This window comes from Anastrepha obliqua, chromosome 5 (genome assembly GCF_027943255.1).
Source record: "Anastrepha obliqua isolate idAnaObli1 chromosome 5, idAnaObli1_1.0, whole genome shotgun sequence".
Taxonomy (NCBI): Eukaryota; Metazoa; Arthropoda; class Insecta; order Diptera; family Tephritidae; genus Anastrepha; species Anastrepha obliqua.
The window spans coordinates 88,052,112-88,079,553 of record NC_072896.1 but is presented as its reverse complement, the minus strand read 5'-3'; the positions used below and the strand labels follow the sequence as shown (position 1 = coordinate 88,079,553).

The window sequence follows — 27,442 nt, the reverse complement described above, 5'->3', positions numbered from 1 at the left end:
AAATTTGGTAAATTAGTATTAGATGTGTGTGGCTGTAGTTGCTTCCGGCTTGTCATATAAAATACAGATAGACGCCAATTCGCTATATTTGAGTTAAAAATACATAATTTTACAGGTTTTTTAAAGCAACTGCTATTCTATGCAGGAAATAAATTAACTAAAATAAGCGCAACTATTACAACTTCCACATATTCAATTAATTGGCTTTTATAGCGATTACTGATTCATTCAAAAACAAAGTATTACCTTTTGGATATACCTACCTTTTGAATATTCAATTTTTGCTCGATTCATCTCTATGCTGATGACACCCAGATCTACCTGTCAAGGCCAATAGGTCTTATTGAAGATTTGATAGCAAGGCTTAATGAAGACCTCACTCGTATTTCTAACTGGTCCAAATCTAACAACTTGAAATTAAATGAGTCAAAGACGAAGGCGATTGCTATTTCTCATTCAAAGTATGACCTTAACTCTTTGCCGCCAATATTACTTAATGAAGTAAATATTAACTTTGATGACATAGTAACTAACCTGGGTTTCAGAATAAATTCAAGATTATCATGCGTTGACCATGTAAACTTTGTTGTAAACAAGGTATATAATATTCTTAGAAAGCTATATTGTACTGCCTACTTACTGCCACGGCAAACTAAATTAAAACTTGTTAGATCACTCATTGTTCCTCATGTTTCGTACGCTGAATTAGTATATTGCAGGCTTGATAATAATTCGAAACAAAAATTGCAAATCGTTTTAAATAATGCAGCGCGTTTCGTGTTTGAAAAACGGAAATATGACCATATATCTATCTACTCAAAACAGATTCTCGATCATAACCTCGACTCGTATCTCAAAATACGCTCTGTTTTGTTCCTGCATAAACTAATACACACACAAAAACCATTGTACCTGTATAAAAACATTAAACAATGTCAGTGCACCCGAACATTGAATCTAATTGTTCCGACTTACACTTACTTGGAATCAGAACGCATGTTCTTTGTCAGTGCCATTAAACTATGGAATTCTATACCAACTACAATAAAGCTTATAAAACAAGCAAGGTGTTTTAAAACTGCAGTTTCTAACTACTTCTAACCTTTAATACCCCTTTCCTTCTCCCATTCCCACCATCTTTCTCTTCTTCTCACTTACTACTCTAAGTTTTAGTCTATAAGTTTTATAGTTAATCTAGTTTTAAATCTAAGTAGCATTTCTATGTATACCATCCTCGTATTCTAGAATTATAAGAAGATGTACTACCACAAGACTCTGTCTTACTATGTGCAAAACAAATCAAATAAATTGAAATTGAAAATAACCATAATATTACAATACCCGGCATCCGTTGCTATGCCTCGTTGAATAAAATCAAAACAACCAATCAGAATAGCATACCCGTATTTATTATTAGATTTAAAAATGGTATACAAATTTGATCAAAAAGTTCGCGGAATATATTCACAAAATTTAAAATAAAAGTTTTTTTCTAAAAAGCGATTTTAACACCTTCAAAGTACGCCCCCTCAGCTGCATCGCACTTATGCCAACGTTTAATTCAGCTTTGGAAATATTTCTGGAACTCTATTTTTTGTATAGCCATCAGACTTGTCTTCGATTTATCCATTACTTCCTTTTGACTGTTAAAAAGCATTCGCCGTAGTGGTTTTCTGACTCGATCAAACTGAAAAAAATTGCAAGCTGAAATATTTGGCTGTTGGATGACATTCGCTTGGCTCTTGGTCAAAATTTTGAAAATTATATTTTATCTTAAAAAACTAAGAAATAAAAAAATTAAAAAATGTTAGAAGGAGCCAAAATATTTGATTTTAAGAAACTTCATATCAAAACTTTCGACATTTAATAAATCTGAAAATAACTAATTTTTTTTCCTTTTTGGAAAGTATATTTCATGTTAAAAAATAAAAAAGGTAAAAAGTTTTTAAATAAAATAATAAATTTATTTATAAAATTTCATTTATACAAAAAATTTATTTAAAAAAACAAAGATATTTGACTATGAAAACTCCATAACAAATTGAATTAATCTCAAATTTTTAAATATGTTTCGAAAATCTTTTTTGAAAAATATATTTTGTCATAAGAAATTTAAAAATAAAATTTTCTAAAAATGAAACTGAAATGAAATAAGAAAACTTAAGGCCAACATTGGATTTTTTTTTTCAAAATTATTAATATAATATAAATGTTTTTCAAAAACATTTTTTAAAAAGTTTATAAAATAGCTAAAAAACCAAGGATATTTGATTATAAAAAACTCCAATGAAATTTTTCAAATATAAAAAAGTAAAAAGATTATAAGTAAAATAATAAATTTATTTATAAAAAAAAATAACAAAGATACTTGACTATAAAAAACTCCATATAAAACTTTTAAACATTGAATAAAACTCAAATTTTTTAAATTTTTTTCAAAAAAAATTTTTTGAAAGTATATTTTATGATGAAAAATAAAAAATTTCTAAAAATATTTAACTATAAAAACTCCGTACCAAATTTTTTAACATTGAATAAATCTGAAGTTAAATCTGAGTTAAAAAATACAATAAAAAAGTTTATAAAAATGTTAAAAAAATTAATATATTAGATTTTAAGGAACTTCATTCCAAAATTTTCAATATTGAATAAATCTCAAAAGTATTAAATTTTTTTCAAACAAATTTTTTGAAAAATATTTTTCACCAAAAAAAAAAAAAAAAATATTACCAAAAATTACAATTACGATTAAAAATAAAAAGTAAAGTATTTGTAAAAAAGTTAACCAATGAAGATATTTGATTTAAAAAACTCCATACCAATATTTTCAACATTGAATAAATATCAAAATTATTAATTTTTTTTTTTTCAAAAATACCCTTTGAAAAGTATAGTTTATGCTAAAAAGGAAAAAATAAGAGCTGAAGATATTGGATTTTAAAAAAGCTCCATACGAAAATAATCAACATTGAATTAATCTCAAAATTATTAACTTTTTTTTTTTCAAAAATACTCTTTGAAAAGTATAGTTTATGCTGAAAACGAAAAAAGCAAAAAATTTATAAAAATGTTAAAAAGAGCCGATGATATTTGATTTAAAAAAAGGTCCGTACGAAATTTTTCAAAACCAAATAAATTTCAAAATTTTTAAATTTTTTTCTTAAAATTTTTTGAAAAGTGTTTTTTATGCTAAAAAGTAAAAGAGGGAAAATTTTAAATAGTATAGATATCAAAATTATAAATTTTTTTTAAGTAGTTTTTGAAAAGTATTAGCATAATATATAATGTGAAAAATATTTTTTGGAGCATAAAGAAATAAAAAAGTTAAAAATTTATAAAAATGTTTGACTATAAAAATTCTGTACCAAATTTTTCATCATTGAATACATCTCAAAGTATTATATATATTTTTTAAATACATTCTTAAACGTATTTTTTTATCATAAAAAACTAAAAACTAAAAAAAAAAATTCCACACCAAAAGTTTCAACATTGGATAAATCGCAAAACTATTGAACACTTTTCCATTTTTGTTTTAGTTTTTTTCTTATTATTATTATTATACTTGAGTCCTCTGACATGGAATCGCTCTAAATGAGTTAAAGGAATAATGGATTACTTAAATTTTCAGCTCTTCAAAATTTAAACACACACCCATTGCTTAAATTTCCAGATTCTGAATACATTTTTGTGGCATAGTTTAGAAAAGCCGTAATTTTTATTTCAATTAAGGAAAAAATAGAGGAATTTAATATTGTAAATGGTTTTTGAATTTGCAAATTTCAAGTTTGTTACTTAAGTCTTTTGACTGCAGGAAGTGATGGCAATTAAATCAAAATTTGTCTGAATTCTTTTTTCACACACGAATGATAGTATTAAAAAATATTAAGTTAGCTTAAAAATATGCCTAATAAGTGCACAGATGTTACGTCCAAATAAATCCAGCAGCTTTGTCATGAATTATAATTTAATGAAAATTAAATTATTTTCACAGAAAAATACATTCACACAACTTACACCAAGATATGAAGGTACATATATTCGCGACAAACATAAAAAATAAAAAAAATAAAAATGAAAAAAATTAACAACGCCTCCAAATCAAAGTCAAGAAACAAATAAACTACCAAAACGCAATAATGAGCTTTGAGTGTGCTCTGAATTATTTATTGTCACTTTTTACTGTTCAAATAAAAACCAAACGAAAAAATATTAAAATTAAACACGCATCTTTTGCACAACACAATGACGAATCAATAATAATAAAAACTGAAAAAAGGCACGCACACACACACAACTCATTGTTCATAATACTGTACAAGTACGTATACATACACTCATACTTGGTACATTGCCGCAAATGCTTTATGAGTGTGTCAATGTGTATGTGCATATTTATTGATGTACGGCTTGCTTTTTCCCCCACTTAGTATTTATTGGATGGATCTTTTTATATGCAAGTCTCGGTGCTCAACCGGTTGTATGAACATCCTTGACATAAAAACACATCACAACGCACACACACACACAAAAATACCACATATTACAGTAGCGCAGCAGTAGTGACAGAAGCATAACATACCTACTTACCCACAGAGAGTTGTGCACGCATAGCTGCCAGCAGTGCGCATCTCATGTCTGTATGTACGCTTACCAAGTGATGATCTCCAAGTGATAATCGTTACATACAAGTAACATACCATATTTCATACAATATAATAATCAATGATTTTGTATTGCTGTTGTTGTTAGTGTTGCAGTTGGCGTGGTGGTGAACCAAACCGAAATCAAAAATTTATGTCAAACATAATGATCAGCGCTCATTAAGATCTATTACTGCTGAAAGTGAGTGAGTAGTAGCCGCAGTAGCAGCAGCAGTGCCAACAACAATAATGCCACCCAATTGAAGTGCCATCCAATGAGCTTGCATAATTATATGGTGAGCGTGCGTGAATTGAATTGCGCTCGATTATCGCACACTAGCGGCAAAAGTCCCCACTCTTTGTTGTTGTCATCATACGCACACACCCATTTGTGGTTAGTGTCATTGCAAACAACGGCACATTAAGAGTTCAATTGTGTGAATTGCGTGTTCAACTCTTTCTCTCTCTTTTCTGACCTTTGGCTCAGCTGCTTTGATTTATTTGCTTTCAACTACTTGTGCTGGATTTTCTATTATTCGGTGAATATTTGATTTAAAATAATTGCAAATTAAGTGGCTGAAGTTAATATAGATAGCACAAAATTTATGCTAATTGTATGTCTAAATATGTAGGCAATGGCAGTTAATTTTCCAAAAAATAAAAAATATTTTTTAATTTATTTAATTTTTTATGGAAATACGTTGTTACTAATGACAGACAAAACAGATTTATGCACAAATGAGAAATAGCTGGCGACCAGCCCTTAATTATCAATGCCACGCGTCGAATAATAACAATATGAATAGAGTAAAGCTTATTTAATAAAATTAGTTTCACAATACCTTGGATATACACATTTCTTCTTAACAACTAATTGATGCATAATTTAAATGGATTTCAAAAAAAAATTAAAATATTTTAAGTCACTGGGTGAGTTGTGGTTGTTGTGACAACATAAACATTCCACATACATTTTTGAGCAATGCTGCTGAAGTGGCTGTGCCTGGCCGATTAACAATTCGGGTTGTTCAGGTAACTTACATCGAACTGAATGCTTCTGGGTGGGTTTTTGCTTGCCTTATGGGTTAAATCTTCCGAAATTCCGACAATGAAAGCGGTAGCAAAACTTTATCGAGAAGCTCTATAAATATGCATATGGCTAATAATATTTGATATTTCTGCTTGATATTTGTACCTACAAGCCCTTATAAATATTCGAAATATTCTCACGAAAAAACAATTTTTTATAATATAGAAACTTTTTTTGAGTATTTTACTTGGGTACTGACACTTTTTTGAGTTGCACTATTTTCTGCTGTTAGTTATTCGTCAGCATTTCGCTAGAATAAATCAGCCTTAGTTTCTCGTAAAAATATAAACGTATAACATAAATTGAAAAAAGGAGGAGCAGAAATCCTCACTTAAATTTCTGTCACTCACTTAAATTTCTGTCACTCATATGCAATTTTAGTTTTAATGACTTTTGTGGAAATGTGCCTATAAAGTCACAAAATAACAACACTCTGCATTTGTTTTCTGTTAGCGGCATCGCACATAGGAACAACGATGCCACTTAGACCACGAAATGTGTTCATTGAGAGAGGCGCTTACATTAAATAATAACAGAAGGTGTTAAAGACATTCTACATACTGTTAATTCTGTTACATGCGTGAGTGCATGGTTAACTGTTTAGATATCTGAGAACACTAATATGAGAGCGTAATAAAGAGAGAGGGTGGTGTGTGATAGGTAGTGCGTGAGGACAATACCTGTTTATATAGAGAGGGAAATCATAGTACTTATACTTAAGGAGTTTTTTCCCCCTCTGTGAGCGAAGAAGATTTGTTTTCGGCATTATATGCTTACTCAGAATGTAGGTTGTAAAATAATTATTTACAAATTGGAAATTCAATTTTTCACCATTTCAACAAATTTTTTTGACATTCGTACGTTCTCGATATTTCTTAGTAAATTTATTCGGTGCTCAACTCAATACCAGAATTATTTGGCCAGACTTTTTCGATTCTGGACGTGAATTTAACATATTTCAATTATAGTTAACGACTTGAGCTTTCAGGTAGTTTTGTAGAATTTAATTTTCTATCGATTCATAAGCATAAAATATAAGAAAAAATAAATTTAAGTTAAATGAAATGTAACCTTTTAAAAACGATCCTCGAACAGGGTGAAAAAGGCCAGATCTGTGTGCCCAACCCAAGGTTTTAAAAAAAAGTAGGTTAAAGCCTAAGTAATGCCGAGTAAAGCCGAGTGGATTTCCACCTTGAAAAAGCTCCTCATAAAAAATCAGCTGTCGGAGGCGGCATAAAACTGTAGGCCACACCATATATTTACATATTTAAATTTTGTGTTATTTAAACTCTATCAGCTTGAAATAATGATAAATAAACTAATCAAATTTTTAAATTCTTTTCTTGTTTTCAGATGAAAATCACATTAGTGATAGCTGCTGTCTGCATAGCAGTGGCGTACGCTGAACCCGCCATCTCACAGGCCAGAGCCACCACAACCACATCTACGAAGCCTGGCAGATTCTTGTCACTGCCAGTGCCGGCGAAATGTGCCAGACGTAAGTGAAACAAAAATTCTTGAATTAATTAATCTAAAGTGTGAGACATGAGAAAAGAGCTTAGTCGACAAGAAAAAAAAATGAATAAAGAGCAGAATGAGGAAAATCAAATAGTCAACTGATCTAACTATAAGATTTACAGTGTAATCACAAAAAACAATAATAATAATAACGTATTCTTCTTACATTGGTAAAAGAACATAATAGACCCTAATTGTACAAAAATTACATATTGTTAATATATAACAGACTGTAATAAATAAAGGGGAGATAAAAAAAAATATATATTTAAAAAAATATTTACAATTAGCTCCGAACACTCACTTTCATATGCATATAGACAACATAAAAAATGCAAAGAAAAATGTTGCAACACTCGCAACAAACCCCTCCAGTACTTGCTGCACGCATGTGCCTGCCTAACTAATTGTGCCATTTGGGCAGTTACTTGGTTAGTGGTAAAATAAATATTTTGCGTTTATGGGCGCACGTTAAGTGACTAACAAGCCGAACTGTCGTACGCTTATATAAAGCGAAACGAGGCAAAATGGGTCATGCGAATTCATTTCCTCGCCTTACCAGCGCCAACACACAGATCGACGTGACACAAGCGAACGCCAACCATAAATGGCATAGTGAGAGTGTAAGCGTGCGTGAGTGCGTTTTCAAAGTAAGTCCAGTTGAATTAGAAAAGGGAAATACAAACAAATTCATTTAAATGAAAATAAAAGAAATAAGAAATTGGCAAAAACAAAAAAAATGCACCCCTATTTGAAAAAGTTTGTAGTGCCGCAAAAGTGTGCAGTTCGATGCTGGAAGCCGAATGGGTGTAAAAGTATTTTGTTGTTGTAGTTGGTGTAGGCCCCTTAACATTTATGAACTTCAGCTGTTTGCATGTTTGGCTACTATTTACTTGGTGGCCAACTGCCAGTTTTTGTGTTTTGTTTTTCAAGTTACTCTAACAACAATAAAATTGTGTTCAAACGTGTAACTATTTAGGCACACACACTTAATTCACACACTCACACATACTTGTGTACATACAAATGTTTATACCTCAACAATGTACGTGCCACCTCTTATTGGTTACGGGCCAGTCAGCGCGATGTGGCAGGCAACCACGAGCTTTGCATTTTTAATAAGTGGAAAATTGTAATTGATTCGGCTTTTGGCAAAATTAACAATTTTTCTTCACGTTTCTCCTTTTACACTCTACAAATGTATGTATCTATGCATATACGTGTGAAGCGCATAACAAAAGCGTCAGCGCTATTTTTATCTACTTTTAATCAAGAAATTGTTTAACACCAATTCGTCGTAAAATTTTACATATGCACGTACTACTCGTATGTATGTTTGCATTTACATACATATAAAGAAATATTTCAAATATTTACACATTCTCGTGCCTCTCAACTATTTTGAACCGCTGCGGGCACTTGAACATGAAAACCACAATGCTTTGTTAATGGCTTTTTATTGAAGGTCGTTGCTTGCATAGTTGTAGTGGAAAGTAGGAGAAAGAGAGAGAGAGAGAGTGGGAGAGGAATGCAAAGAGTCTAGGGTGCATACTTTCAAAATTATCGGAAATTTTCCGTTATTTGGCGTTAGAAAGCAACAAAGTTAAATTAAAGAAAATAAATTCGAGCTGAATTAAATATGTAATTAAAGCAAATAAATAGCATGAAAAATAAGTAAAATAAAATGAAATAAAATAAAATAAAATAAAATAAAATAAAATAAAATAAAATGACCAAAAAATGACCAAAAAATAAAAAAAAATGAAATGAGATAAAAATAAATAAATTTATATTAAATAAAATAAATCATAAGAAAAAAAAATGAAAGCAAATGAAATGGAAAAAAGGTAACTGAAATAATACTAAAATGAAAGGAATAAAATGAAGTAGAATGAAATATAAAAAATTAAATAAAATAAAATTAAATTAAATTATAGAAAAAATTAATACTAAAAAGATAAATGGCATAAGAGAAAAGTAAGAGGAAATGAAATGGAATTTAAAAAAATATAAAATAAAATGAAAGAATAGAAAAATGAACTAAATTAAAATGAAATGAAACAAAACTAAATTAAAATAAAATAAAATGCAAAAAAAGTAAAATCAAACCAAATGAAGTAACATTTAATTAAAATACATACTAAACTCTAATAAATAACGCAAAAAATAAGTAAAATAAACTAATATGAATTGAAACAAGACATATTAAAGATAAAACAATATAAAATATAAAAAATTAAATAAATAACAATTAAAAAAGTATATTAAATAAAAATAAATAAATAAATAAAATCAAATTGAATTGAATTGAATAAAATTTTATTAAAATAAAATAATAACAAAAGCATAAAAACGAAGTTGAAGAAAATGAAATTAAATATACTTAAGGTAACATTAAATAAAATAAAAAAATAAAAAATATAAGGAAAAATAAAGTAAATAGAAAATTAAGTTTATTCCAAATATATTAATATGGAGCAAAATAAAATAATACTATAAAAGTAAATAGCACAAAAAAGAAATAATATAACGATGTGAATTGAAAAAAAAAAATCTATATATAATATATATATTAAAGTATAAGAAAATAAACTATAAAACATGAAAAAGAACATAAAATATAAGAAAAAATAAAACTAAACCGAATGAAATGAAATTTAATTAAAATATTACTATTTCAATAAAAAGGTTAATAAAAACCAAAAATTTAATAAAATAAGGTAAAATATAATACAACAATTATATTATGTAAAATAAAATAATTTAAAAAAAAACATAAAAATGTAATAAACTAAATTAAATAAGGTAAAAAAAACAAAATTAGGTAATATAAAGAAGAAAAAATATGTAAAATTAAATTAAAATAAAATAAAATGTAGCACTTTAATATCAAAAACTGAGGCTTATATGCCACGGCAGGCTAATCACCTACCCTGCCAGAAAACAAAATAATTAACGAAACCAACGCAAGACTGAGTCTTGTTGAGGCCCTATGCTCCCAAGTGGAGTGAACAAGGAAAAAAAATATGCCATGGTTACCACAGTTTTAGCCTTTCTACTTTAACCATTCATTGTCTCTGATAATCTCCATTAGTTGATTTTTACATCAATGTTCGCTACTTGAATTAAACCAGCAGGGAATCATAACACGCGGCTACAGAATCCACAGTGAGGAAAGAAATCTTTACTCCTCCTTTATCACTATATCACAGTAGTATCCTCAATTGCCTTTTCACATGTGCTTCTACTAGGTTATGCCTTATTAGGGCGCTTCTAAGGGTAGGCCTAGTCCGACTTTCACAGAGCTTCCATTGGCTTTGCTTGCCTGAAGATCAATAAACCATATCTTTGTGAAATCTTTAATCAATCATGCAAAGTATGCAAATTTTCTAAGTAGCAAGTTTCAAATGCTTCAAATGCCATAGAACACAGCATGACGCTCTTTTCCAGATAGAATTTGTATGCTTTGGCATTACCTTGCAAGTTCATCCACCCTACCGTTTCTCTCAAGGTCTTTATGATTTGCGATCCAAGCGAAGTGAAGACCCTTCTGTTGTTGTTGTAGTAGCATAAGCATTCCCCATACATATACGTGGAATGCTGCTGAAGTGATACTCCTTGGCCGGATATAAATCTGGGTCGTTCCGGTTATATTTAACCGACTGTTCTCTTTAGTCTTCGCGTGATTAGTCTACGTAATAGAACTTATTTTTTTTCTTACAGGATGAGCGACAGATATACAAATTTTGATTTGTTTGTGTATAGGAAATCACTTTTTCATTTATTATTTTATTTGATTCGAGCCGGTTTTTGGTCAGAAATATCAACATAACTGATTAAAGCAAATATTTTACTATTAAAATAAAAAAGTATTAAAGTCAAAGAGTATTCAACCGGTTCTCTACTGTCGTAAATAGTATTCTTTGTTCTTAGAACTGCAATAAAACTCGATAAAAAGCGAAATATTAAAAAAAAGAAAGTTTCAAGCGTGTTTTTCTAGTACCAAATATAAAAGTATTTCGAACGATTGGCGCAAAATGCTGAAAAGAAGGGGCGCCAAACTAACGGTGAAAACGGTAAGAACGAGGGAATGAAAAATTACTTAAATCCTGCAGTTTTACTAGTTTACTTGCCGAAATATTTCAAGCCAGTTTTTCTGGAACTTTGTGTATTTTTAGTTTAGTTTTTGTTTTGCCTGCGCACATAATTTCACACTTAAGCCAATTTGCAATTATAAATAAGAAGGAAAAGAAGATTTCGAATCAAATGAACAATGCTTTTCTATTAAGTGGTATGCTAATTTCTAATTTTCTATTATCTAATTCGAAAGGTGTCCCACATCCGCCTTGTGCTCAGCCATGTGAGTTTCGCTTTAATCGCCAAGCGGATTCTCGTCTCAACATTCATTAGCGCAGCCGGCAAATCTATGGGTGTGTTTGTTGTTGTTTGTTTTTTTTTGTACTTTTTAATATTTATTTTATCGCTTCAAATTAGCATTATGAGACATGCTGACGTCGCAAAATTCTCATTTGAAAAGTTTCTGGCTGAATTAAAATAGAATTTTTTTTTATTAAATTGAATTTTTAATTAACTCGCCGTCGCACACGAAATTCACTGCTTGCATAAATCGTTGTGTGTGTGCAATGTGGAAGATTTTCGAATGCGATTGTTTTTAAATTGATAATTAAAATTAAAACAGCATGAAATAGAATTAAGAAGCTGTGGCACAGACAAATAATTAGAAATAATTTAATGAGAAATGCAAACTGATGATTAAAGCAAGTGAGCTGGTATTTCGAAAGGCGGTTTAATTGCTCGAAACTCACGAGTGCTGTGAAGAAGCGCATAACTTTCAATTTAGTTTCACGTTGACTTAGACAGAATTATGCAAGTTATAGGATCAAAAGCTGAAGCAACTTCTACTCTAGCTACTCTAAATTTTTCGTTAAATAATTTTTGCTTATGTGATTCGAGTATGTGTGTACATATGCATGTATGTGTGAGCGATCTTTGATCATTGCATAGAAAAAAGAGACAGTGAAAATTACAAGCAGTAAATAGCAAACAAAAATAAAAGCTTGCCAGCCTATTGCTCAGCTCAATTTTCGACTGATGAAACAATCAACTACGTCGCCAGCAGTCAAATGCAGCCAACATTCCGGATGTGTGCTTGCTACAATGCAACAACTGCAATAGACAGATGCAATTCTAATGAAAATCGACAAAAAAAGAAAAAAAAATGAATTTTATTGCTATTGGCTTTTCTTTTCTTTAGTTATTTTTTGCATCACATTGTGCAACAATGTTAGGCGTAATCGACAGTTATACACTTTTTTCATGCAATTGCTACGCATAGGTGATAGAGAGATGGAGTAGCGTAAAAGTTCATAATTAAGTAGAGGTTGGAGAGGCGTTTCTAAAGGGTGCTTCGAAATATTGAAATATATGATTTTTTTTATATTTGAATTTGAATTTTTTCTATATTTTAATTTGAAATTTTAAAATATAAAAATTTAATTCAAAATATTTTAATTAAAATTTTTCTCTTATTTTAATTTGAATATTTCTTTTTTATATTTTAATTTAGATTAATAAAATAATGAAATATAAGAACAATTTTATATTGTATTTTATTTTATATTTTAATTTGAATATTGTTTTTATATTTTAATTTAAATTAATAAAATAATAAAATATGAGAAAAATTATAATTAAAATATTTTGAATTAATTTTTTTTATAATTTTAATTTAAAATATAAACAAAATATTCGCATTAAGATATAACAGAAGTTTTAATTAAAATATTTTATAATTTTAATTTAAAATAAAAAAAAATATATTCAAATTAATATATGTATAAGAAAACTTTTGATTAAAATATTTTGAATTACATTTTTTACAATTTTAATTTTTATATTTTAAAATTATATATTATATTTTTGAATTATATTAAAAAAAATATTCAAGTTAACATACTTTAATTTAAAATTTTTATTAATATGTCTCCTTATGGTGCTACTTTCATTGAATAATAGCTTAAATATTTCATTAAAAACTTTTAGACTTGGCCTTGACCGCCGGTAAATGGTAATTTGTTAGCTTAAAAATTTACAGCATATAAACTTTTTGCTTTGCAAGCTCTAAGAAAGCATTAAATGTGGCTTTTAAGTATCTAAAAGCAGAAAAAATACAGCCACATATATTTTCTAATTTTTTCAAATTTCAAACCATTTCAACTTTGAATTATTTTAATTTTCATAATTTTTTTATATTTTAATTTGAAAATTTTTTTTTTATTTTAATTTGAAATTTTTTAATTAATTTCTCTTTTTTTATATTTTTGTTAAAAATATTTTAACTAAAAATTTTTTTACATTTTAATTTAAAGTATTTTAATTTAAATATTTTTTTATATTTTAAGTAAACATTTTTTTATATTTTAATTTAAAATGTTTTAATTTGGATTTATTTTTTATATTTTAATTTAAAAGTTTTTAATAATATTTTCTTCTTTTTATATTTTTGTAAAAATATTTTATTTGAACATTTTTTTACATTTTAATTTAAGGTATTTTAATTCAAATATTATTTTATATTTTAATTTGAATATTTGTTTTTATATTTTAATTTAAAATTTTATAATTAATCTTTTTTTTATATTTTAGTTAAAAATATTTTAATTATACATTTTTTTTAATTTATCGATCAATTTCAAAACATAAAAATTTTGTAGTCCAATACAAATGCGCGTTAGCAGTTTCTCTGTTATCAAGCTGCTGTTAAGGCAGAAAACCGAAGAAGGACATTTCTATACCCTAGAAAATTAGAATATATAGAAATCAGAGAGGATTTTTGCTTTACTTTCTTATTGCGTGGAGTTTTGTTTTTGTGACAACTAGCAAGTACAGCACTCAGACAACATTAAGTCCATTGTACTGTACTCGGGTTCCCTTTTTAATTTTCTTTGAATCTACCCGACCACCGAAGAAATCTGAGTAGATGTTGTGATGCCAAGGAGGTCGCTTCTTAACACATCACAAAGACCTCAAACCTGATTCGAGCGAAGGCCGGACAAATGCACAAAAAGTTGTCCAGTGGTCCGCCGTCTCATCCTCCTCTCCACTTGCTGGGCAGAGTGTACTATCTGAGATGCCTACCTTTTCCATGTGCTTCACCTATAGAAAGTGGCCCATCATCAGTCCAACCACATGCCTACAGTCTCTTCTGCTTAATGACAGGAGGATCTGCTTGGAGCTTAACACGCAGCGAGCGTACACACAAATAGCAATTTTTTGAAAGATTTGCTTTTATAATATTAATAGTAATGCGATCAATTATGATAAATTTGATTAATGCAGAATGATAGTAAATATTTCTGAGTTTTATAGAAAAAAACGGTCCTCCAATATGTTGAGTCATTTTTGATTTGTTGCAGTTTGAAACCTGTGTTTTTGAATGTTTAACACATTTTTGCCTATAGACACGCCACCCTTGTACCAAAGTTTATGACTTTTATGTCTTTCGGCAGGGATTAGCTTCCACATATAAGAAACTTTGGTCAAATCGGAGCATTCTGTGTTCAGTTATTAGCATACATACCTACATACATATTTTGTGATTGATGCCATAGGATGTAGAAATTTAACAAAGCTAATGCTTTATGCAAGTGGAATAATGCTTTGGCAAGAGTAGCGTAAAAAGAGCAGCCTTAAGTGTTTTATTTCAAGGCAGTTATGCTATTTTAAGTACAATCGTAAATTTTCAGAGGAATTAATTAAAAACAAAAATTCAAAAATACAATTTGTCGAGTTTTGGTACAATCTTAACAGCATTCAAAAGTTTTCTCAGTTTGATTTGATTTGAGATGAATATCAATTTCCCAGTCAATTTCCAATAGATTACACTCAAAATTGAAAATATAAAAAAAAAAAAATTTAAGAAAAACATTAGAATGCTTATTATATCGCTCCTAGTCGGAAAATAGGGCAGAATTTCCGTTTTTAGAATGTATTAATGTTTCCGGTTGGGCCACCAGTCCGACGCAACCTGCTTTACGAAAACAGAAAAGTGGTGGCAGTCAAGCTGTCCACGCGTACTTTACAATCATTTGGTTGTTGCCTTCTCACATAAGTTCACTTCATGACTGTTATCAAGAAGCTAGGCAGGGAATCCTATCCGAAGCCGCAGGTTGCGAGCTGCTTGCACTAACCAACAGAGGAAACGATTCTAGCCATGCCCAAGTGTATAGCAATCAGAGAGTTTTCCGCCAGCTCCATTTATCGGTATATGTTGAGCGCATATTTTCCATAAATCATCTAGGACTCTTAAGAAAATGTAGAAATAGGCTCGCAATATGCCAGTTTGGGGGTGAAGAAATCCATTATTTTCGCATAAAATTTTTTGCACAAATGGTTTAAAACTATGGCTGATCTTTAGCTCCTGACTTTATGTGTCTGGCCGAGTTTCTCCATCTATTTGTGGCGCCAGTTCTCATGTTGTTTCACGAATGGTTCCATTAAAGAATCTAATTAGAAATAGACATCTGCCAACAGAACCAACTGTTTTGATTTTAATGTCAAATATAAATTACTTTATGATGATTCTGATGGAAATGAGCTGGTTGGGTAAATCTAGTTTTGTATTTTGTATTTTGTGTTTTTTACATTTTGTGTTTAATTCAAATTTTTGTCGACTTGAGTTTCTATTGTACACAGCCAAAAGTACAATTCGGCTTGAAAAAGTACATTTTTTCGGTGGCTTAGTAGAATTTTTAAATCTTGGACATCATCACGGACTCAAAGTAAGCCAAATTAGTCCACTCTCCGCTGCTCACCGGAATTGAAAATCTATCAGCTCAAATTTGTGCGAATTTTGCGAAAAAGATCTTGGCCAATATTCTTGCTAGATCAAATTAACTCCAGATGTGATCGCCAGTTTATTTGTATTTCTGAAATTCTCTTTAATTGGGCTGTTTAAAAGTCACTTTTATTTTAGGAAAAAAAATATTTCCTGTATGCGCTTGAAGGCTGTTAAAGTATCATGAAATCCGGATCGCTCCGGTAACTCAGAATCGCCTGCCGTGGAAGCGAAGCTTTCGTCAATAATTGGATCTGGTTCTATTCGTATCACCATCACCATCAGTAGCCCTACAGTCTTGTGCAGACCATTACTTTCACAACTACGGTTCTCCACTCCGATCGATCCTCTACTACGCCCTTCGAGTTTGCGATTCTCATTTTCCACACTCGGCTGTGACCTCATCAACCCAGCGATTGTTTGGTATAAACGCATTTTATATGTCCACTAGTCCATTGCCTGCCCTTCTTGTCTGCTGGGCCTACACTGCGGACTCAAATCTGTTCCTTCAGCCAAAAAATCCAGTTTCCTTTAGCCAAAAAAAAAAAAAATATGAATTTAAGCAAATAAATTTTTACTTCTAAAATTGAGTTTTTACTAAGCCTATGAATTTATTTGCTGCATTTCAGGCGGTTTTTTTATTTTTTGTAGTTTGAATTAATTGCTGTGCTTAAAATTGGTAACTCAGCTCCACCAGGTATTTTACTATTTTTCGTCCATATAATTTTTATTTGGTTTTTTTTTGTTTTGATTTTATTATTGCTCGTTAAAGGCGTATGCCTACTCTATAGTTTCAATGACCATTTTAAAAGGCTATGCATACACAGAAATAGACTTAAGTACTGCTTATTGTTATTGTTCCTGCCATTACATTGTTATTGTTATTGCCATTGCATTGTATTGCATTATCCAACTTTACACATTGCCCAATTCACTTCGTTTGTAGCTGCCCTTTACTGCCAGACACTAGCATTAAAAATTGATTTTCCATTTTTCAAGCAAAAACACTTTTTGGGTCAATTGAGGAAGCATAAGTCGGAGGAATAAAAACAAAAAAATAATAATAAACAAATAAACAAAATGTTAAGTACTTACAAAATGCTGCGCGCTCACGTTTTTCCCCGCTGCTATGTAACAACTGTTGCAACATCAATTTACTAAAGTTGCTAGTTGGCAGCAATGATGCCTCTCAAAGGCGTTGCAACGCGCCTGCATTGTTACTATTGACTGCATAGCGATGAACGGCAACTCAGCGCGCAGCTCTTGAGTGGCAGCTTGTGAGTGCTGCTGCCGCTCCAACATCACCTTGCGTCATTGCTGAGTATACAACAGGCGATCAGCTCTTCTGTATTACAGTGATGCTGTTTGCGTTGTTTTTTGTTGCTTTGTGAGGGTATTGTTTTTTTCCGTTATTGTTTTTTTTTTTTGCATTACGGAAGAGTTATGACTAAAAGCATCTGAAAACGGAAAACTGGAAAATTAATTGAAAATCTAGTCAGCCAATGTGCCGGCAAAAGCAGAATTTCGAAAAAGAAGTAACTGAAATTGGCACAGCAAAGAATTACTGCAGAGGCAGCAGAAGAATTGCAATGGGTGAAACGTAAGTTAAGACTTTAGCAGAACACAGATGAAAATGCAATTAAAATTGAAAAAGAATCAGAAACGGCGTACTGTGGATTGCAACGTGGAGCGCACGTAAACAACTTAACTTTTTCTTATTCGTGTTCGGTGATTTCGCGCAGACCAAAAAATATTCTGCAGCTACGCGTATGCACTTTACATATATAAAAATTCAATTTTAAAATGCATGTATATAATGGCGCTTACATACATATATACGTACGTGCACACAAATCAACCAAAAGTTGTTTACTTTGGCACTTGGTCTCCCTTTATTTAATTAACAAATATTCTAGCATCCAAACAAGTTCGCTGCTTAAGTCTTTTGTGCACAAGCCTTTGCATGGATGTGCCGAGGCGATGTATGCGAAGATGTTGGTATTTTTTAATATTTTTTTTTATTGAGCAACCATTTTCAACTGGTTTGCACAAATTCTTCAGTTGCGATTGCCTTGACCTACATGAACAGAGATCAGTATGAGCAGATAATTGCAGATAAACGCAGCAACAGCAGGCAATGAAAAAATCAGCAAGCAAGAAGCTTAAAATTATGGAAGAATAAAATGTAAAAAAAAAAAACGTTGCTTTATCGGCAGAAGTATCAGCAGTGTATATGTCCTTAATGTGGTAATTATACAGCTATTTAATGCTATCAGCCAGCCACAACAGTCAGTTATGCAAGTCAGTAGTGATCAGCTATAGAGTGCGAATAACTTTGAAGGTAAATCAACTGCATGCAACTTGAGTTCTTATGCGCCCTTCATTCCCCCGAATGGTGGGTTGGCTACATTGTATTTAGAGCATAATTGATATTTGCTTACCAGATTTGTGATAATTAAGCGTAAGAAAACGAAAGTTGCATTAACTGAGACAAGGCAATGTGCAAGGCGCTAAACGTTTTTTTGATTGCTGTAAGCTTGTTTTTTCTACTCTTCCGCAAATGTACCTATTTCAAATACAAATCATGGAGCACACAATTGCTGGCAACAAGTACTTCCGCTTTACGCACATTAAGAGGCGTATAAAGTTTTTTATATTTAAAAAAAATTTTTTTTTTTATTTTTTTTGTAAACTCATTCGTTTAATGCCAGCTTCACCAGCCTGCTCACAAATCTTCAGCAACGACTTTTTTATCAGTTTTTTGTTGAGCAGAAGAAACTACGTTTGCCTCCGTTTAGGTGAAATTAAAATGAATGGGATTTCCTATTCGTTTCAATGTTAGTGATGAGAAATCATTTGCAGCAGTAAAAGTATGAAAGTGAGTGTACGAGTAAGTCAGTGAACCGCGAAAGGGCAACGACCACATAAATATGCCAAGTGTCTGCAGTGGAGTTCGAATTTGCTTTCATTTAATTTATTTGATTTTTTAACGTTTTCCGCAATTTGCGCAGTTCATTTAGCGTTGCTTAAAAGTGATACCTATGGAACTATCTGAGCTACAGTGATGAACAACGTGCGGGAAAAGTAAATGGGGGCAAAAAAAAAAAAAAAAAAATTAGTTAATTGTAAAAAAAATATTTTTGATAGCAAGTTAGTTACAAAATGAGTTTATGCGAATAAATTTGAAATTAAACAAACCACCTTTTGTGTTCGCATTTAAGTTAGCGAGACACAAACTTGTCTTTCGCGCTTGCTTAGAAAGTTTCAATTGAAGAAGCATAAGCCGGAGTTTCATCTTAGGTTGGATTAGGTTATGGTGGTAATCGGTCTGTATGAACAACTCACTTATACCTTACAGCTCCGTTGTGATACCACTGTGCGACACGGGAACCTCATTTATTTTTCTTCATCGAAGCATTTTGTGGCTCTTATGAAGCGGAGGTTTGCTCGCATTCTCACGCCAGACAGTTCCGTGAGCAAATTGGGAAAAATATTTACCTAGACGACCTCCTCTGATTTAAGCTATAAGGCTGGACAAAGGAAGTGTTCAACTGTTTCTTCCTCTTCCTCATCTCTACAACTTCTACCATATGCATGGGAGAATACTCCTAGTCTCAAGGAATGCCTGCCATATAGCCAATGACTGGTTCTACTTATACAAACCACGACCTTCGAGATATCTTCTCTTGAGAGGCTAAGCGGTACTTTGACTTTTTCTTAATTATTTGCAACCTTAGTAACTTAGCTGTTACACATAACAGAGCGGTATAACGGAAAAAAATATAGCACTACAAAATTTGCCATTTGCAATTCTGAACTGACTCTTAATGTACAAGAGTTCGAAATTCAACTGAGACCCCAAAAATAAGTCGAAATAGAAAGCGTGTTCGAAGGTTGTTTTAGTCAGTATGTGTTAAAAGGATAGTTTTGGCAAATTCCAATACACCTACATATTTAAGCTACCGCATATTGGTTAATTGTTGTTGTTTTTGATTGTTGTTGATAAGGGTTTCTTGCTTCCACGTCATAAAAGCGGTATGGCTTTTGGCCGCAGCACAGCTTGTCACACTTGGACCGAAGCTTCACTTTAAAAGAGCAACAAGCAACTCATGGTGAGTTTCGTTGTGCGTCACTCTCAGCGTTGGCCTATTGGCATCGACATCCAAAAGTATGTAACGATGGCAGTTGTGGTCGAACAAGAGAAAGTTGTGAGCCTTCTGCTTTCAAAAGACACAGCTAGATGTTGTTTTAAAAGAAACCATTTAAATATTCACCATGAACAGATAAAATCTGTCAAACAGTCGATTTATGAATTGAATTTTCCTATTTGTTGAGAGCTTGAATATCGATGTTGAAGCTTGTTCAGCAACTCTTTGCGCTACAGCAGCAATATCTTCAACAGAACGTTCAGTTTTTGGTCTTCCCGTCCTTTTTCCAAGCTTGACAGAACCAGTTTCGTGAAATTTTTTCACCAAACTTTGAAGTTTCGACTCATTCAGATGATTATTTCCAACAAAACATTCACGAATTTTGCGATATGTTGTTCTTAAGGATCGACCATTTTCATAATAAGTTTCAATAATTTTAACATATCTCCATGCCCCCCTATAGGCTTCTTGGATAATTTTGTTTTTGATTATTAATTTGCTGGTATTTCAGTAGTACTTCTATTACTGAGTAGTTGAAGAGTAGTACTTTTCCTGGCTAGCTCATCGGCTTCACAATTTCGCCAACTATTTAATACAAATTTTAGAGCAAATCAATTTTTATTTCTGAAACTGAATTAGGCACCCGAGCATAGCGCATCCTTTTGCAAAAATTTCCGATATTATTACCTATTCCACTTCTGAATTAATAATATTTTATAGTGTTATGAAATATTTACCTTGCTTCAAGTCATGCAATTTTTATTGCTTTTGCATGTTTTGGAGTAATAAAATGCAACAAGTCCATTGTAAAAGATGTGCAAGGAAAAAAATATTCCAAAAAATAAGATACTGAAAAATAGTAGTTATGTCTAGATTAATAAATCAGCATAACAAATTAAGGCCAGCCAGCGGCAGGCGGAATATTGAATGCTTCCAAAACAAAAAAAAAAAAACGGGCGATCCCTGCGTGTGTTGCACTTTCTAGTTGTATACGCACAACAAGCGGCGCGTGCGTGCACCGAACTCCACCCTTGTTCGCTAAAACTTGATACGGGAAAAATTTCGCAAATATCGACATAACAGCATCGTTAACTGTGTAAACTGGGCGATGAGAATATGAGTTCCAAATAAGCGCAAAGAAAAAAAAAATAAAAAAAAAAATGCACGTGCGAAAAAAATTCCATAAAAGTTGTGTTGTTGTTTAAACAAGTTTTTACAAAATACGCCTATGGCTGCTGCTGCAATTCACTGCCGCCGACTTAAATATTTACACAATAAGTCTATTTGTACATTTTCTTGCCGCTTTTTTGCCTCATTTAAGACGCCGCCAATGCTGGCGTTGTTGTCTCACTTCGTAGCCGGTAGATTCGCCAGGGCATATGCATCTATGTATGTATGTATGTATGCATGTATGTAATATATATTATACAATATATGGATTATGTACTATTGTACTAAGCCACCTACTTAGCGCCAACACACCCATTTGCGATGCACTTTAGCACAACATCGAATCATTGTTGGAAAAATTTTCTATTTCTTCTCTACAGCTTGCACAGTGGCGGCGTAATGCAGCCAAGAAGCGACTAAATGAAAACATGTTATTACCAGATAGTTGGTGTTGGTGTGTCGCGGCGTGAATTGCGCAACAGCTACCCAGTAGACGAACGCTGCTCGTGACGCCGTTGTTGGCGCAATATTTTAGCACTTATATTGGGCTAGCTTAGGTGCAAAGGGCTTGAGGGATTGCGCTGTTTGAAAAAAAAAAAAACACAATAACAACGAAGAGTGACAGTATAAGTGTTGTATTTGCATGCAAGCAAATTGCCTTACGGCGACTTAGACTTAAAAGTATGGCGCTATGGAAAGACCGGTGGCCTGGCCACGGCTCTACTTATATTTTGCACACTGTGAGTAGTCACAAACAAGAAATATACTATTCTATTCCTAGACTCCACTGCCAAAGTTGTAAACAACCTGAGAAAAAAGAAACGATTTTCCGTTTCCTCTGTGAATGCCCTGCCTTATAGAAGGACAGAATGTTAACCCTGGGCAAACCACTGTTCGAGAGTCCCGAACACATGTCTGGCTTAGACGTCAACAACCTAATAAGGTTCTTAAACCGCACAGACTGGATATAGTCATGCTATAAATAACCGTTAAACAAGTTTGTAATGACGATGTGGCAACAAAATGGTGCGGAAGTGCTTGTTGGATTCTGGATGAATCACCACTTTAACCAACCAACCAATCAATTCATAGACTCATCTTCGATAGACTCTTCAAGACGAGCATACCGTCAAGAAGAGAGTGGCAGACACCAAGCCCACGGAGAAGGGGGTAATTAAATTTCTATATAAATGGTTCCAAGCTAGACGATAAGGTTCGAAGGAATGACTTGAGGACTTGAACTATCCGTTCGACTATCAGACTACTATAGCGTCAGAAACTCGAGCTATAAAAGAAGTGGCTACATATCTAAATATGCATGTCGTAACAAAAACTACGATAATTATACTCTCGGATAGCCAGGTGCCCATTAAATCAATTAATGCGGCTATACTAAGATGAAAGATTGGAAGACAGGAATGCCGGGCAGCCCTAAATGATATAAGTGTCTTATTCAGGAATCAGCCTTATTTGGATTCCGGGGGTCAGAGATATTGAGGGAAATTATAAAGTCGATAAACTAGCCAACTGCTTAGCGATAGAAGTACCACTGGCATACCCATGGCCACCAGCAAACGACTGATTAAAAACAAAATTATCCAAGAGGCCAATAGCGCAAGGAGAGATGGAGTGATCAAGACACATGCGCAACAGCTAGGCTACTAGGGCTGCAAATAATTAAGGGGGGGGTAAGGGATAAACGCTAAAAAAACACTTTTTTCATGAATTTATTGTAGCGAAACGGTTCAAGTCAGTTTATTAAAAGTTGTTGCATATTATAAAGTAACATTTCAAGAATATTTGATAAAATTTTCATGTAAAAATATTGCAAAATGAGCGAATGAGAGCACATTTACGTAGACGTCTTTTCAAAAATACATTTTGCAGTAGTCAGCATATCTCAGCGTAGAATCATCTGAAATCAAAAAAATCGAATAATTTAGTTAAAGTATGAGTTGAACTTCCCCCCAACGTTTATTTTGACGATTTATTTTCATTTTCAGCCATTTGGTAGTCGTTTGAAGTAAAAAGTGATTTTTGACGAAAAAATGCCGCCATTTTGTAGGTGTAAAACCACCTTAACATAAAAAAAAATGGCGAAAAAAAAACGTTGGGAGGAGGTTTTTTATATGCAAAATATGTGTGCAAAATTTCAAAAGGATCGGTTGAGTAGTTTTCAAATGCCAATGACTACGCACTTAAAAAAAAAGGTTCGAGAAAACCGCGTTTAAAGTTTGTAACGGACTACGCGCGCAACTGCTGCGTCTCGGCAGATGTTTGAGGCGGCTCGGCTTTATGCTCTATAACTTAAAAAGTTTTGCTCGGATTGACTTAAAATTTTAACACGGTATTTTTGAAATGTTTTACTACAATAACATGCAAAAAAAAAATCGATTTTTATCCCTTAGGTAAATATTTTTCCCAATTCTCTCAGGGAACTGTCTAGCGTGAGAATGCGAGCAAACCTGCGCTTCATAAGAGCCACAAAATGCTTCGATGAAGAAAAATAAAAGAGGTTCCCGCGTCGCACAATGGTATCATAATGGATCTGTAAGATCTAAGTGAGTTGTTCGTACAGACCGACTACCAACATAACCTAACCTAATCTATGTTACCTCAGGTTTTTTTTTTTGCTTTTTATCTGTAGTGAGAGCGTAGAAAACATCTGCATAAAAATCGTAGATTAAAATCTTTTACTGAACATTGTTTTTTTTTCTTCACTTACTTACAGGTCCAAAGGAATTCTCATACCGCGGTCGCAACATGTTCCTGTCCACCCATGTACCAGCGCTTGCCAACAAGAAGGTCGACTGGTTGGATGGCCGTAACTTGTGCCGTGAATACTGCATGGACTTGGTCGCTTTGGAGACCCAAGAGAAAAACAATCTGATCTTCCGTGTCATTCAACAGAATGATGTACCTTACATTTGGACTGCCGGACGTATTTGCGATTTCGCTGGCTGTGAAAACCGTCCCGACTTGGAACCCAAGAACGTTTACGGTTGGTTCTGGTCTGCAACCCGCGAGAAGATCCAAGCCACCAACCGCATTCCACAAGGCTGGGGCTACAATCCATGGTCGCAAACTGGTCACAAGAAGCGCCCACAACCCGACAACGCCGAATACGACATCAATCAGACCAAGGAACAATGTTTGTCGGTGTTGAATAATGTCTACAATGATGGCATTGCATGGCACGATGTTGCCTGCTATCACGAGAAGCCCGTCATTTGCGAGGACAACGATGAATTGCTGCGCTACGTGGCAGCCACGAATCCAGGCATTCGTCTATAAGACGCTGCTGGAGCTGGACGATTGGACCATTATGAGCGCGTGAGACGGCTGCATTGTGTTGCTGTGTCGCCGCATTGTCTGTGTGTGTTTTGATTAATTTTATTATTTTATCTTAATTTTTTACAATTTTTTATTTTTAATTTTATTTGTAAACAAAGGAAAAATCAAATAATAGACTTTAGAATTTATTACTGCGTGCATTCTTGTAGCAACCTGAAAATATATAATGTAAAACGAAAATCAGTTTAAAATTTGTCAGCAGTTAAAACGCGAAAATTATTCACCCCACCACAGTCGGTTCTACCGGTTGCCGGTATGACGCGGATTTACATTCGGCTAAAGACTGTGACTTCAGCAGCATTCCCCAAAAATATATGGGAATTATTTTATGCTGCTATATTACAACAACACTAGCAATAACCCCAGATTTCTTTCATTCTTTCGAATACTCTGCTTGTGCTCTACTGCCAGTATATTAAATAAGCCGTAATTTTTTATTTGTTATAAAATATTTATTCTATCTAAATTAATTCAATTGATCGAATTTTTATTTGCAATGCACTTATCCCATTTTTTCTAATTATCTGCAACGAGTGCCGAAAATAAAATATTAAAATCTTAAAAAAATCAATAAAATTTTTAATAAAATAAAGGTATTGAGTTATTATTGGTGGAAAATAACAAAGTAAGTATTGGACGTTGGCCTCTGGAGGCAATCTCTCAAGGGACATGGTAGCATTTTCGCGCAGTTAACACCGTATTTCTCCGAACCTCGAACAGATCTCTCTATCCGGAAACTAGAGTTTGGGGTCGTGCTAGGGCAATCTTTCCAAATAGGCAGGAATGGATCTAGGGGCAGATCTGCACCTAAGCTCTCTTCTCTGTCTTCCCCGACGGTTCTATGTTGGAATCGGGAGTCGGAGCAGGGGTTTTCTCTAAATCAGCCAATTTATCTATCTCCTTTAAACTGCCGAATACTGCCAATGTTTTTCAAGCAGAAGTCTTTGCGATCCCGGAAGCATGCAAAATGCTTAGGGGATGCGGGAGCGCGGGAGATAGTAACATTTTCTCCGATAGTCAAACCGCGATCAAGGCTCTGACGACGCCATGGTGCAGAACGAAACTAGTAAACTTCTGTAAGGATGAGATCACATCTCTTGGGTGTGGAGGTAACATTTCTCTGATCTGGGTTCCAGGACATAGGAACATAGAGGGAAATGAAATTACTGATGAGCTTGCCAGGAAGGGGACAGAGACCTCCTACCCGGTCATCGGTATCCCCCTGACAGTTGTTAAAGGGGAATTGCACAAATTATTTCTCAGGAAAGCGCAGAAAAGATGGAGCTCCATTTCTTCATGGACCCAGAAAGTCCTTTGAACTCCTCGCCATTCAATTTCCAAACTCGTAGCTGTGTTTACCGGTCACTGGACATCGGTCATCGGTATCCCCCTGACAGTTGTTAAAGGGGAATTGCACAAATTATTTCTCAGGAAAGCGCAGAAAAGATGGAGCTCCATTTCTTCATGGACCCAGAAAGTCCTTTGAACTCCTCGCCATTCAATTTCCAAACTCGTAGCTGTGTTTACCGGTCACTGGGCATCGGTACACACGCGGAAAAGCTGGCGTTACCATTTAGCTCCCATTGCAGCAGCTGTGGCTACCTTTCAGAGAAGGAGACTATTGAGCACTTTCTCTGTAAATGTCCGGGTTTGGCAGCTAGACGATTAAGGCCACTGGGTGCTCCTTTCTTCGACAGCCCGGAGCAGTGCGCCAACCTAAATTCCAACAATCTTCTCCAATCTTATATCAACAGCTCTGGCTGGCTGTAGATATCAGCCTGTTGGAGGTCTCGTAATGGTATCAAAACGGCGTTTTTGTGCTACTTGAGGAGTGCCAGACTGGTACTTCAACCATTTCACCTACCTACTTAAGTATTGGGAAACAATTTAGCTTAGACAGATAAATAGATTTGGTTATCCATTCAATTGCCTACTTAGTCTCAAGTAGCACTTGTTGGCAAGAGAGATTCTATGTTGGATTTTAAGGCTGACATTGCTATCGGTTTTAACTGCTGGTTCCTAGATAAACATAACTATCAACATCTCTTCCCTGAATTTTTCTGATTCTGAACAGCAAGCAAGTAGATCGACTTTGTCACTGTCTTTTTTGCTTAATATTATCTGAGGAATAATTTATTGTTCCTCTCTTTTAAAAATGTTTAACTTTTCGGTCCCTACCAGATCTTTCTTCTTTTTTCACTGCATTACAACACGAGATGCATCAAAGCTTTCTTCCCAATGCTGCTCCAAAGCAGTTGGTTTTGCGCTTTTGCTTCGTAGTTACTAGTTACGTATTCTCAAATCCTTGAGGTCGTATTCCATTGCGTCTATCCATCGGTTTCTCGGTCTGCATTTGCCTTTAAGCCTATTAGCTTTCTTGCCATGGCTTTCTTCGCAGTACAGTCAGTAGGCATACGAGTAGCATGAGCCATCCATCTTATGCGCTGCGCTTTAGCAGAATGCACATCTCTCTCGTTCTATGCTAGATCGTCTAGATCTGTAGGTACCATCATCCATTCATATTGAGCCAAAAATCTTTCTTAAATTTTTTCTTTCCCTGCTAGCAATCAGCGGACCGCCAACAATTTTAGGTTTAGCCGTTTTCGAGTAATGTTGGTCACCGACTTTGAAAACACCATTTCGAGAAAAACGCGTTTAAAGT

The 27,442-nt window shown here is 33.2% G+C and overlaps 1 protein-coding gene across 1 annotated transcript in view; it reads left to right on the top strand.

Annotated features, from left to right (window-relative positions):
• Positions 1 to 25,372, top strand: part of LOC129248186 (uncharacterized) — a 30,304-nt gene extending 4,932 nt beyond the window's left edge. Inside the window, exons 2-3 of the mRNA XM_054887648.1 lie at positions 7,087 to 7,231; positions 24,158 to 25,372. Of these exons, the coding sequence (XP_054743623.1) occupies positions 7,087 to 7,231; positions 24,158 to 24,720 (708 nt within the window). The 3' untranslated portion in view covers positions 24,721 to 25,372. The remainder of the gene's footprint in view (positions 1 to 7,086; positions 7,232 to 24,157) is intronic.
• The last annotated feature ends 2,070 nt before the right edge of the window (positions 25,373 to 27,442 follow it).